The following is a 14,524-nucleotide window of genomic DNA, read 5'->3' on the forward strand; positions in this document are numbered from 1 at the left end:
TTAATCCACCACTTGCATTATCCACAACTTTAACCGTTTTTCCATCTTTTCTACTGACTCATCACAAAGCACAGATGTAGTTTTGGAACTTTCTGGTTCTGGTTCTGCTTCTCGAACAGACCACTGAATCTCTTCCTTTTTTTGCTGGATGGATCAGTTGACTCATTAAATTTTAACTCGCGGTCAATGGTAGAAACAGACATGCCAGAATGAAGCTTATCTGACACACCTATTTTGTCATTAAGACACATCACATGTTTCTTTCTCTTACGATTGGTACGTGTAGCTTGTAACTCACCCACTGGATGCTTGGTGGCCATTTCCAGAAGCAAATTCTACTGTATCATTCAGATGGAAACAGTTCTTGTCTTAATCTGGTCATCAGATTAAATATGTTTATTCCACCTTGACCAGATTAAGGGCCCTGTTTACTAAGGTGCGTTAGCATTTTTAACGAGCCCACAATTAGCGTGTAAGCGCATATAGGGATATTATAGGCACATAGACGGTTAATGAGAGTACATAGTTAACACACATTAAAAACGCTGACAAGCCTAACCTCTTGGCCGCTGTACGAAACTTGGTGGTTTGGTATAATTATTGTATATCAGATTCAGTTACCTGTATATCTGCCAAATTCCATCCACCAATCTGCATTAAAATAAAGATGAAGAATGATCAGATCTCAGACAAGAGAAATAAGTACAATGATATAAAAAATATATTAGGGATGGACAATGATTACATTTTTAATTGTGATTAATCGTGTGATGAAAAATTTTAATCACAGCATTTTGGGCATTAAAGAATGAAGTTTCAAACAGCCAGGGGTGTGCTGGTAAATTGTTAACAGGGGGCTCTCTCTCGCCAGCAAAGTAAAAGAGAATTCAGGAGGGGCCCAAGCCCACATTTTGGGATCCATTTGTTAAAGTAGCCATGGAGAACCGGCTCCCAAAATTCTTAAAAACTTAACAAATGGCTCTTGAGAGCCTGTGAGAGCCTGCTCCAGCACACCACTGCGAAACAGCCTTCACCCAGTTTCTCTCATGCCCCAATGCCCAGCCTTCATTCAGCAGGGTTCGAGCTTGGTGTTACCTCAGACTCCTTGTCTCCCCCTGCACAGGGATCGGGATCTACAGATACTTGAGTCACGCAGTGCAGAAAGTTAGGGAAATCTCGCGGTTTCAAGTCTCAAGAGACCTTCCCTAACTTTCTGCACCAGGCAGGGGGAGAGAAGGAGTTTGAGGCAGCTCCGAGGAAGGAGAAAAAATCCTGAGCCCTGCTGTAGAGGTAAGCGAGGGGGAGGGGTGGGTCAGCATTAAAAAAAAAAAGACAGCATCAAAAAAACATGGTATGCGTTAAAATATTAAAGCATTAAGGGACCCTTTTACCAAGCTGTGTTAATTGCCCACCCCTAAAATATATGTTTCTAACTGAATAAAACTTACCAAATCCTGCAGAATGTGATTTTATTTTGTAAAAAAAAAAAAAAGAAAGAGAAATGTTAGAGATTTTGAATTATCAAAATGTCCTTCAATGATCTCATAAGTACATTCATGCATAAGCTTTGCCATCCAGGGAAAGACTGAAGGTTCATCAAGCCCAGTATCCTGTTTCCAACAGTGGTGAATCCAGGTCACAAGTACCTGGAAAGATCCCAAAAGAGTAAGACAGATTTTCTTCTGCTTATCCCAGGAATAAGCTTATGACATAGCAAACACATCACTTCCAGGGAGTGGCGTAGCAAGGGCAGCTGACACCCGGGGCGGGTCGCCGATGTGCACCCTCCAGAACACACCACCCCCTCCGGAGCGCACCCCCCCCCTTCTGGAGCACGTACTTACTTCGAAAGCAGGGTGGGAGGGCCGAACCGCCCCGAGTGCATGTCACTGGGAGCTGCGTCGGCTCCGCTGGTTCCCTGCTCTCTCTGCCCCAGAACAGGAAGTAACCTGTTCCGGGGCAGAGGGAGCAGGGTCCCAGTGGAGCTGACACCCCCTCAGCAGCGTGCACCCGGGGCGGACCGCCCCTTCCTACGCCAGTGCTTCCAGGGTGCAATGCAGCAAAATAAAATAAGCTTTGCCTTATCACCCATTCCTTCTTCAGGTTATACTCAAATAGGAGTGACAATAGACTACGCAAGGTCACTGTTGCTTTGGACAGAACTGATGGTACAACTGTTATAAAGTAAGTCCGTAACATTATCCAGCCCATATTCAGCCCACAACAGTTAGCATTTTTTATGTTTAAATCATTTTTTATTAATTTTAACGCAAAATCCACAAAAACTATGAATCTAGTCATATAAACAATCATATTCCCACCCCAAACCATTCCCTTTTCACTCTACCCCTCCCCCCACCCTTTAAGCAAACGTGGCTTAGTAAAAGGACCCCTATATCTACAATGTCCCTCAGTTGATCCATTTTGTTTTTAACACTGGCGGAAGTTTGAGGTATTGGTCGGAAAGTAAATCTTGTGATTTAAGTTTTGCCCTGTTACTCGCTATATTTGTTTGGTTTGATGGTTTGTTGGCAACATGTCATTTTAGATATTTGACGCTTTTTTTTGTCCAGCTGCCTTCCACATTTTTTATTATTATTTTATTATTTTTTATATTATGGCTCTGCTGCTTCAATGTCTGCTGTTTGTCTCATTCACAATCTGTTTTATGTATATATTCTCAGACAAACAGAGTTAGTGTAAGTGTTGTATCGCCATTGGGCACCATTTGATGTTTTTTTGCATTTAATTATTGGTGGAAGAGTTTGTGTTGTTTATGAGATCTCCTAGTTAGTACCATGATTTTGGTTGTACCATGATTTTTTACCATTCTTACCATTTGCAAATAGTGTTTGATTTGGTTGTTCATTAAAGGCTCCTTTTATCAAGCTGCAGCAAAAGGGGGCCTACGCTGGGAGAGAAAATCATGAACAAGGGGGGACATGGGATATTAGAAGGAGGAAGATTCTCTTATCATGCCACCTCCTATATTCTGAAGTATCACTGACTGTCCATATCATATAGTACATAAGTATTGCCATATGGGACAGTCTATCAAGCCCAGAATCCTGTTTCCAACAGTGGCCAATCCAGGTCACAAATACCTGGCAAGATCCCCCCCAAAAAAGTACAAAACATTTTATGCTGCTTATCCCAGAAATATTTTCCCCAAGTCCATTTTAATAATGGTCTATCGACTTTTGCTTTAGGAAGCCGTCCAAACCTCTGCTAAGCTAACCACCTTTACCACATTTTCTGGCAACGAATTCCAGAGTTGAATTACAAGTTCAGTGAAGAAAATTTTCTCCAATTCATTTTAAATTTACTACTTTGTAGCTTCATTGCATGCCCCCTAGTCCTAGTATTTTTGGAAAGCATAAACACACTCTTCACGTCCACCCATTCCACTCCACTCATTATTTTATAGCAGTGGCATTCCTAGGCTGGCTGACACCCGGGGCGGATCGCCGATGCGCACCCCCGGGTGGTGCGGCCTCCCTCCCAGCAAAATTACACCCCCCCCTCCAGGTGCAGCGCGACCCTCCCCCCCCCCCCCGGGTGCATTTTTACCTGCTGGGGTGGGGGGGGTGGCACGCGCCTGTCGGCTCCTAGTCCACTCATTCCCTGCTGCTCCCTCTGCCCCGGAACAGGAAGTAACCTGGCCCCTCCCATGATCAAATGGCTCGGATTAGGACGTTTTTGAGCTGGGCGTTTTTAGTTTCCATTATCGCTAAAAAAAACAAACGCCCAGCTCAAAAACGTCCATTTTTTCGAATATACAGTTCGGCCTGCCCCTTCACGGACCCGTTCTCAGAGATAAACGCCCATGGAGATAGGCATTTGCGTTCGATTATGCCCCTCCACATCAACCAGCTCACCCCACTAACTACCCTTATCCATGGAGAATACTGACCATTTAACCCTACTCTGTTTTCTATCTTTTAACCAGTTTTTAATCCACAGTAGGACAGTACCTCCTATCCCATGACTCTCCAATTTCCTCTGGAGTCTTTCATGAGGTACTTTGTCAAACGCCTTCTGAAAATCCAGATACACAATATCAACCAGCTCACTTTTATCCACATGTTTGTTGACACCTTCAAAGAAATGTAATAGATTGGTGAGGCAAGATTTCCCTTCACTAAATCCATGTTGGCTTTGTCTCTTTAATCCATGCTTTTGAATATGTTCTGTAATTTTTTTCTTTATAATAGTCTCTAGCATTTTGCCCAGCACCGACGTAAGACACACTGGTCTGTAATTTCCTGGATCTCCTTTGGAACCTTTTTTTAAAAATCGGCATTACATTGGCCACCCTCCAATCTTCTGGTACCACACTTGCTTTTAAGGATAAATTACATATTACTAACAATAGTTCCACTAGTTAATTTTTCAGTGATGAGAGTACTCTGGGATGAATATGATCCGGTTGTTATTCTGGACGTGAGCCCTTGAGCCCAGGCCGAGGCCTAGTATAGGGTTTTGGCCAAGGCCTAGGGTAGACCGAACAGGCCCTATACATCACCCCACCCACCAAGCCCCACATACACACACAACAGCCAAGAAGCACCACCAGAAAGTGGGAGATAGAGCATTCAGGCAGGCCTCATGGCTGAACGGGAGCCCACTCGTGCAGAGTCGAAGCAAGCGGGCCTCACAGCTGACCGGGAACCTAATCACACTCTGGGAAGGGAGAAAGAACAACAAGGGTTCCCCATGGAACTGGGCCACAAGCAGCGCATACAGTGCAGGGTAGAGACACAAAGGAAGAGGTGAGAGGCCGAAGCCTCTAAAGGTATAAAAGTATGTGCCACAGGGCAAACAAGAATACAGGAAGCCCCACAAGGGAACTAGGCTGTTCTTACAGCATACAAAGATACAGGAAGCCCACAAGGGAACACACTAGGCTGACTATACAGCACACAATGGGAAGAGAGAACTACCTAAGGAATACGCAAAGCTGGCCCCACAACACCCCAAGGGAAAAAGGGAACTGCTAAAGGAATAAACGGAACAGTGCTACTCAGCAGACAAGGATAAAGGGGAGTGATAATCAAACAGGGGAAGCTGCCTTGACACACACGGACCAGAAAAGGCACGCTGCTCTTCAGAAACAGGAGACAGATACATAAAACAAACAAACAGGAGCAAAATACAAGGACAGGGAGAGGCAGAACCACAGGGAGCGGAGCAGAAGCTCAACACAACAAAGGGAACAAAGAGAGAGAAAGAGAGAGAAAGCTAAACAAACAAACTGAAACAACTCAAGGCACAAGCTTACCCCAGACAGCACAAGGTAGAGCAGGAGAAAAGCAAACCAGGTGTGGGGAAGTGAGGCAATCAGGCTTATGCTGGGAATACCCAGCACACACACACACACAGAATCAACAAGCACAAGGAGAAAGGCAAAACTCCAATGTGAACACAAGCGCAGGCTGGCTTCAGCTGAGCAAACAAAGCAATCAACACTAAAGCAATGATTGCAGGGAAAAGCAGGCTTAAATGGATCAGGCTTCTGACGTCTTCTGGCTCAGCCCCTGACAAGCCAATCAGCAGTGAGTCCCAAACATTCCCCTGCCTATCCAGCAGAATCATAACACCGGTCCAGGAGATTTGCTACTCTTCAATTTGTCAAATTGCCCCATTACATCCTCCAGGTTTACAGAGATTTCATTCAGTTTCTCCGACGCGTCAGCTTCGAATACCATTTCTGGCACTGGTATCTCTCCCAAATCTTCCTCGGTGAAGACTGAAGAATTAATTTAGTCTCTCCGCTACAGCTTTGTCTTCCCCGATTGCCCCTTTTACCCCTCGGTCACCTAGTGGTCCAATTGATTCTTTTGCCGGCTTCCTGCATTTAATATACCTAAAAAAATTTTATTATATGTTTTTTCCTCTAATGCAATCTTTTTTCAAAGTCCCTCTTCGCCTTCCTTATCAGCGTTTTGCATTTGACTTGACATTCCTTATGCTGTTTCTTATTATTTTCAGTCGGTTCCTTCTTCCATTTTCTGAAGGATTTTCTTTTAGCTCTAATAGCTTCCTTCACCTCATTTTTTAACCATACCAGCTGTTGTTTGGTCTTCTATCCTCCTTTTTTAATACGGGGAACATATTTGGCCTGGGCTTCCAGTATGGTGTTTTTGAACAGCCTCAACTAAGAACTAGGTCTAGAATTTTTCCTTCTCTCGTCGGCTCCTGTACCAGCTGCTCCATAAAGCAGTCCTTGATTTCGTCAAGGAATTTTACCTCCCTAGAGTGCCTCGATGTTACATTTACCCAGTCAATATCGGGGTAATTGAAATCACCCATTATTATTGTGTTGCCCAGTTTGTTAGCGTCCCTAATTTCCTTTAACATTTCTACATCCATCTGTTCATCCTGGCCAGGGGGACGGTAGTACACTCCTATCACTATCCTTTTCCCCTTTACACATAGGGATTCTATCATGTGCTTTGTTTCCTGCAGAATTTTCAATCTATTTGATTCAATGCTCTCGTTAATATACAATGCTACCCCTCCACCAATTCAATCCACCCTATCACTACGATATAATTTGTACCCCGGTACGACAGTGTCCCACTGGTTATCCTCCTTCCACCAGGTCTCAGAGATGCCTATTATATCTAATTTTTCATTTAGTGCAATATATTCTAACTCTCCCATCTTATTTCTTAGGCTCCTGGCAGTCGCATATAGACATTTCAATGTATGTTTGTTGTTCCTATTTACATCATGCTTAGTACTTGACAGTATTAATTTGCAATCTTTTGTCTGATTTAAGGACACCTGATCTAGTACGGTCTCTTTTGCAACCTCACTATCGGGATACCCTATCTTCCCCTTTAAGTTGTTGACGTTTTACAACGCCCTGGCTACTTATACTCCATGACACTTCCATATAAACCGATTAGAAATCTACACTCCTTACAAAATAATAGAATGGTTATACCTAATTTGAAAAGAGCTAGATGGTATCCACTCAGTCTAAGGCCTTCTTTTACGCAGCACCTTCACAGTGGAATAGGATATACTAACAGGATGTACAGGCCTTCTCCAGGACACATGATCTACAAGGGATGATATGTTTACAAATGGCCTCTAGAATGAAGTTTTTTAGGCCTTTCTATCATAATAATGAAGTTCTTATCTTTTTTATTTTTTAATGTTAATGATGTATGCTGTACTTTTCAGAAGTTGTAAATTGCTTTGTTTCGTGAAAGTTAAGTGGTATAAAAAAATTTTAATAAACATAAACAAAACCAAACTTGGAAAATAGTTTTTCATGGAAAGGAAGGTGGATCTGTGGAAGACAAAATAATCTCTCAGGATTTGCAAAATGATGGTTGAGGGTCTGTGGTAAGTGAGACGGACAGACTGGATGGGGCTTATGGACTCCATCTACCGAGATGTTCAGTGTTTCTGTCTGTGGTCAGAATTCTCTCAGATTTTCACCAATAGATAATAGTTTCTTGGTACGTTACCCCGTCACTTTACTGCAACAACTCCACAAATGGATTGTACTTCTGTCTCTGGTACACTTCCGAGCAGTCTATCTTTCCACTACCCACACTATACTTGCTAACCTCAGGGGCAATAATAGCACTGAAATTTGGACAGCCTGTCTCAGCATTATCGACACAGTGCCAGGATGGTTTGGAGGTTCAGAATTGGAAGAGTCAGAAGTTACCTCATTAGTGGAAAGATTCAGTCCATTAACTGGGTAACTATCTGGATAAAATTAGGACAGCAAAAAGACTGTGGTAACTTTATCTGGGTTATTATTCGGTACCCGTCAGAATATTGCCAGTCAATGTATATCCACATACTCAGTATCTTGGTAAAGCCCAGCACTGAAAATCCAGGTATGAAAATCCAGAGGCTGAACATCACAACTTCAATATTACTCTCTGAATGGCTGGAGCTAATATAGGGAATGCTTTCCTGGGAGAAAACCAATTACAGGCTGATTATTTAAACTTTAGAAAACTCAGTTCCTTCTGGTGATTGATCATCACTGAAGTATAAATACTGTTATGTTTATCAGGTATTCACAGAGTGTATGTTAATGATACATAATGTCTGTCAGTGATTGATATGAATGTCATGGTCTCAATTAAATGTTATATTGCCTTCATGTAGGTTGTAATATACCGTACCTAGAACTGCAGATTATAAATTATTTTAAACAAATAAATATAATAAATTTAGTTCCTGAGTTTCTGAAGTAGGTTTTCTATAAGGGGTTTTTCCTTTTTTGAAGTATTAAACAAAGGTCCCTGTTAGGTGAATATTGGGATTTGGTGCTTAGAAAGCAGTTGTGGTGTGCTGAATATTGTAACAATGTATCTTATAGTGCAGTGATGGCGAACATAGGTACCATAGGGCACGCGTGCCAGAGAGGGCACACAAAGCCCTCTCTGTTGACACGCGCGCCGTCGCCTCAGCCAGTTCCAGCCCCCCTCCGAATAAAAGTCATACCTGCATCAGGCCTCCCTCCCACCCAGCACCAGGCCGCCCAAGCACCAGGTCGCCTGCCCGCCCTCCCTCCCTCCGAGCACCAGGGCCCCCCCCCCCTACGAAATTTAAAAGTCATACCTGGTCGGGGTTAAGGTGGCAGTGGCAGTGAAAAGCGCTGGCTCAGCACACCTTCAGCCTTCCCTTCGGTCTCTCAAGCGCTGGTCCCGCCCTTGCGGAAACAGGAAATGAGGGCGGGACCAGCACTTGAGAGACAAAAGGGAAGGCTGAAGGCGCGCTGAGCCAGCACACTTTTCACTGCTGACGCCGCCTTAAACCCAACCAGGTATGACTTTTAAATTTCAGAGGGGGGGGGGGGCCCTGGTGCTCGGAGGGGGGGCGGGCGGGCAACCTGGTGCTCGGGCGGCCTGGTGCTGGGTGGGTGGGAGGGAGGGATGCCTGGTGGGTGGGAGGGATGCCTGGTGCTGGGTGGGTCGGTGGGAGGAAGGGAAGCCCGCCGCTGGGAGGGAGGGAAGCCCTGGAAACGGAGTTAAGAGAACAGATAGAGAGCAGCAGAATCAGATATTAGGACCAATATGGATAGAAAAACAAAATCACCAGACAACAAAGGTAGAAAAAAAATCATTTTATTTTCATTTTATTGTTTGGAATATGTCCAATTTGAGAATTTACATCTGCTGTCTTATTTTGCATTGGGTATACTGGAGCTGTAACAGCTTACAGAAATGATTTATAATGAAAAAAAATCATGTTATTTTTTTCTCCTATACTAGTATAATATTTTCAATGGTGTCTGTTTATATGCGCCATGGCTGGTGTAAGGGGTGTGGTTATCATAGGGGTGGAGCCATATGTGGTGACCCTGCCCATAATGAGTACCGGCACCTGTTATTCAGGTTAAATTGCCCTGTTGGCACTTTGCGATAAATAATTAGATTTTGGGTTGCTGTTTGGGCACTCGGGTCTCTGAAAGGTTCGCCATCACATAGTAACATAGTAGATGACGGCAGAAAAAGACCTGCATGGTCCATCCAGTCTGCCCAAGACAAACTCATATGTGTATACCTTACCTTGAATTGAATTTGTACCTGTCCTTTTCAGGGCACAGACTATATAAGTCTGCCCAGCAGTATTTCCCGCCTCCCAACCACCAGTCCCGCCTCCCATCACCGGCTCTGGTACAGACCTTACAAGTCTGCCCTCCCCTATCCTCGCCTCCCAACCACCACCCCCTCTTCCCCCCAACTGCTCCGCCACCCAATTTCAGCTAAGCTTCTGAGGATCCATTCCTTCTGCACAGGATTCCTCTATGCATATCCCACGCATGTTTGAACTCCGTTACCGTTTTAATCTCCACCACCTCCCGCGGGAGGGCATTCCAAGCGTCCACCACCCTCTCCGTGAAAAAATACTTCCTGACATCACTGTTATAGTGGGTGAACAGTGCAACATTGTATTTTACCTGGGGCTGAGCAATGTAACAGAGTCCTACTGTGGGGTGAACAGTAGAACACTGTAACTTCCTACGGGGTTAACAATGTAGCACTGTATTTTCCTGGGGGCTGAACAATGTAACACTATAATTTACTACGGGGTAAACAATGTAACACTGCATTTTACTGCAGTATCTGTTTCTCAGATTTAGACTTTTATTTCTGCACATTTTTACAGAAATATCCAGAGCATCTGTAAAGTGGCCAAACCAAATTAAAAAGAGATCAATTCCTCACCTCCAAATTTTGTAATCCATTTCTTCAGCTGCCGAGGGTAGCTCAGTTGGAAACCCATTTTCAGATCAGTAGAAACAGCCTCCGGTTCTGGAAACTTCATTTCCTGACACCTATGGGTTAGACAGTCACTGGGATTATTCTGGGAGATGTTCACACCCAGGGGATAGAGAGTGGAAGGAATGAAATATACCACGAACACTCAGTTTTCTGTGATTATGGGAGTGTGTTCGGTGCGGTATTTGGGCATTCCTAAAACTCGGATGTTTTTCTGCCATAATGAAACAAAACAAAAATGTCCAGGGCTACAATTTAGATGTTTTGGTCTAGATTTGTTTTTATCACAACTAAGTCACAAAAAGGTGCCTTAAATGACCAAATGACTACAGGAGGGATTAAGGTGTGACCCCCCCCCCCCCTTACTTCCCTAGTGGTCACTGACCCCCCTCCCACCCCCCACCCCCAAAGATGTGAAAGAAACAGTATATAGCAGCCTCTATGACAGCCTCAGATGTTATGGTCAGCCCTATTAGAGCAGCAAGCAGGTTCCTGGAGTAACCTAGTGCTCAGAGATATGGACCAGGCCAGTGGCATTCCTAGCCTGGCTGACACCCGGGGCGGATCCCCCCCCCCCCCCCGTAAAACTACACCCCCCCCCCAGGTGCAGTGTGACCCCCCTGGTGCATTTTTACCTGCAGGGGGGGGGGGTGCCGCGCACCTGTTAGCTCCGAGTCCGCTCGTTCCCTCCCTGCTGCTCCCTCTGCCCCAGAGCAGGAAGTAACCTGTTCTGTGCAGAGGGAACAGCAGGGAGGGAATGAGCAGACTCCGACCAACAGGCGTGCGGCAACACCCCAGCGGCATGCACCCTGGGCGGACCGCCCCCCCCCCCCTTGGTACGCCACTGGACCAGGCCCATATCTCACTCTATCTGTTACACTTGTGGTGGAAAGTGTGACCTTACAAAACTTACCAAAAGCCTAGGTGAGACCTGCAGCCATAAGGGCTATTGTAGTTGTGTACAGTAGTATTTTGGTGGGTTTGGAGGACTAGCCATACAAGATAACGGGGCAGTGGTGAGATGCGTACCTGGGACCTTTTAGGTGAAGGCCACTGCAGTGCCCCCTAGGGTGCCCCACTGCTCTGCTGGGATGTCTGTGTGGCCAGTCTACTAAGAATACTGGCCCACATCCATCCTAAGGCTTGATTCTGTGCATTTTTCACTTAGATGTTTTAGGTTTATAGAATCTAGATCTAAATGTCATCTGCCAGTTGGATTCTGTCTCCCAGTCATGTAAGGTCCTCTTCCAATTTTTCACAATCCTCTTGCCTTTTAAGAACTTTGAATAACTTTTTGTCCTCAGCAAATTTTCTCACCTCACTCATTATTCCCATTTCTAAATCATTTGTGTCTAAGTTAAAAAGTGGAGGTCCCAGCACAGACCCTGAGGAACCCCATTATTTACCCTTGTAAGAAATATAAAGTGAAAAGAGTTGAAAAGTTCACAGCAGCAGGAAGTGCTGACAGTGATTAATGCAACCTCCCCCATGTTTTGAGAGAGAAAGAATGTGCTGAAGTATGGGCAAGGTGCCTGACTGTCTGTAAGAAAAGAAAAAAGAGCAATAATGGGAAACAGATGTAGCATATGTTCTGCTTTAAATTAAGGATTTATGGTATGGTTTAGCTTGCATACAAGCCTGCACGTAATGTAAAGAGAAGATTATTCATAAAACAGTATATAAGGAGGGTGGAACAAAGAAGTAGTAAGCATTCTGACTGCTTTGTCTGAACATGCTTCCTGAATACCTCATAGAAGGTATCCAGTACAATTGTAAATAAACTTTTTATATGGAATATGAAATTCGTCTAGCCTTTTCTTCAAAGTGGCGAGCCAGCCAGGAGAGAAGATTTATGCCACACACGGAAAAGAGAAGGCGAGACGAATGACAAATTAAGTGTTTGTTGTTAACGAAGTTTTTTACAGGATTGGATTTTGAGAGCAAGTGTTGTTTAAGCCTGATTTCTGTGCACCACGGAGGTAGGAGTGATCAACCTACTGAAGTGGACATACGGGTGACGACTCCTGGGCTTGCTGAAAAGAGAATAAGAAGACGCATGAGTAAGCTTACATTGTGGACTTATTAGTGGTATATTTGTTTAGTTTTGTAGTTTTCTTTTTTGTATATTTTCTTTGTTTAGGTGCATTAGTATATTTTTGTAGGTTGTGGCTCTATAGGAGAAATTGTAATAGTCAGAATAAAATGGAAGGGAAAGGGGCAGATAAGAAAGAAAAGCCTCCTGTATATGCTTTGTATTTAGATTTAGATAGTTCAAAAAAATGCACCCCTTTGCAGCATGTCATAGAATTATTCCCATTAGAAAAAAAACAGATTGAAAAAATACATGAGAAATGGGTCAAATATGATGCAAACTGGTCTCAGTATGGATCGTTTGATCGTCCAAAATTATTATCTCTCCTGACATACATACAAGAAAATAAGAAAAAGAAGAAAAGCTTAGAGAAGCATCTTACTATTTGGAATTTATTTTCAGTTGCGTCTGATTTATTCCATGCAGATGTAGAAAAAATACAGCAAGAACAGGAAAATTATAAAAAACGGCCACCTCCTTATGAGTCAGGTGGAATTACACGAGAAACCCTTTGCCCAATAAGGGACAAAGGATTGAAAGGAGAGCAGAAGCGCCCTAAACCGTGTGAGGGATTTTCTGCTTTAGATGACCCCCCCAGTGATTCAGAAAGTGAAAAGGGAGGGGATAATGAGGACAGTGATGTGGGGACTAGGGAACAGAAAAAGGAGGAAAAACGGGTGAGACAGAAAGAAAAAGGAAAATCTAGTGCAGAATCAGGCACTTACCCTGATTTGAAAACTCTAATTACATCAGAACAATATGACCTGGCAACTCAATTTGAAATTGAGGGACGGCTTCGGCTATGTACTGAGCCACCCCCTGAACCTTCCCTTAAAAGGGATCCTCAGACACCCACGTCTAAAATCAGGGAAACACCACCCAAATTGACACCCAGACCGTCAAAGGCAATTTTTAAGGAAACCCATGTAGCTGCAGAACTTGTGAGATTGGATAAAACTAAATATGGGGAAGAATGGTGCGGAGTTACTAAGAACCTGTTGGAAGTTAAAAACCTCCTTTTCCCCTGTGATAAGGGAGGACCTACCTCACATGAGGACGTACAGAATTTGACAAAAGTAATAAATAAATATTGCCCCAAGGCGGGAAGCCTGGACTTTATTAAAGCAGGGCTGGAGTACTGGGACAATTGGTTTTACAAAATAAAACAGGCTGAAGAAGAGGTGGAAGAGGAATATAAACAGGAGATTTGCGGCGCTTTAGATAGTAGTGCTTTACACATGCCAGTTATGACGCGCTTAGACGCAGCTGGCAATCGAGTACGCCATTACAAACCATACACCCCCGTAGATGTTACAACTTTAGTTGCAAAAATTCCCAGTATAGTGAAAGGAGCTCGTATGTGGTTAGATGGGATAGAACAGGCAACTGCAGGGACTCAATTGACTATTGGAGATTTTAAAGCCCTGTGTGCAGCGTCAGGTATTAGTATATCTCAACTGGCAGTGCAGTGTGGATATCAGCGCCTGCCATCACATACTGTGGATGGGGATGTATACGCAGGGAATAGTAAGGCTGCTCTTTCTGCAGCTCTGCATGTGATGTATCCAACCCCGATTGATTTTTCAGCCATAACAGCAAATAAATGGGACCCTAAAACTGATTTTTCGGCACATTTGACAAAATGTATAAATTTGTATAAGGCTCAAACAGGGCAAGATGCAGATGTGGACCATAATGTAGCAGTATTTTTACACCTATTCATGTCCACACTGCCTGATAATATGCGTAAGAATTTAGACGCTGTCATTGCCCTGTCCTCAAAGCCATGGCCAGAAATAAGAGAGACATTGATGCATTTTAGTAATGTGCATCGTAAACTGATAGAGACCCCACAGAAAGAACAGGCCAAATTAACTTCTAAGTTAATGACTATGCAGTTAAAAGATTTGGAAAGCAAGGAACAGGATAGAAATAAAAAACAAGAAATAATTGTGACACCCTCTGCCTCACCTCCACAGGTCATTTACTATGTACAACCAGGATATAGCCGGCCGTACCAACCAAGGGGACGAGGCATGGTTAGAGGCAGGGGTAGAGGTTGAGGGATGCAAGGATCAGGACCATCACCTAATAGAAGGACGCATGTACAATGTTGGGGCTGTAATCAATTTGGTCACTATGCTTCAGAATGTTATCAGAATGCAGGAAT

At 43.9% G+C, this 14,524-nt stretch overlaps 2 protein-coding genes across 3 annotated transcripts in view; one reads left to right on the forward strand and one right to left on the reverse strand.

Moving 5' to 3' along the window:
* The window catches only part of LOC115468205 (E3 ubiquitin-protein ligase TRIM39-like), a 1,720,076-nt gene that overhangs the window by 1,601,717 nt on the left and 103,835 nt on the right, over positions 1–14,524 (forward strand). The window lies entirely within an intron of this gene.
* The window catches only part of LOC115468298 (E3 ubiquitin-protein ligase TRIM39-like), a 47,582-nt gene that overhangs the window by 13,117 nt on the left and 19,941 nt on the right, over positions 1–14,524 (reverse strand). The window contains exons 5-7 of one of the 2 annotated variants that reach the window (XM_030199928.1): positions 10,209–10,318; positions 1,449–1,454; positions 622–651 (exon numbers count right to left, since the gene is read on the reverse strand). In XM_030199928.1, coding sequence (XP_030055788.1) covers positions 622–651; positions 1,449–1,454; positions 10,209–10,318 — 146 coding nt within the window. Of the gene's footprint in view, positions 1–621; positions 652–1,448; positions 1,455–2,088; positions 2,095–10,208; positions 10,319–14,524 lie in introns of both variants that reach the window. The other variant, XM_030199929.1, reaches the window with a different exon arrangement.

Source organism: Microcaecilia unicolor, chromosome 4 (assembly GCF_901765095.1).
Source record: "Microcaecilia unicolor chromosome 4, aMicUni1.1, whole genome shotgun sequence".
Taxonomy (NCBI): Eukaryota; Metazoa; Chordata; class Amphibia; order Gymnophiona; family Siphonopidae; genus Microcaecilia; species Microcaecilia unicolor.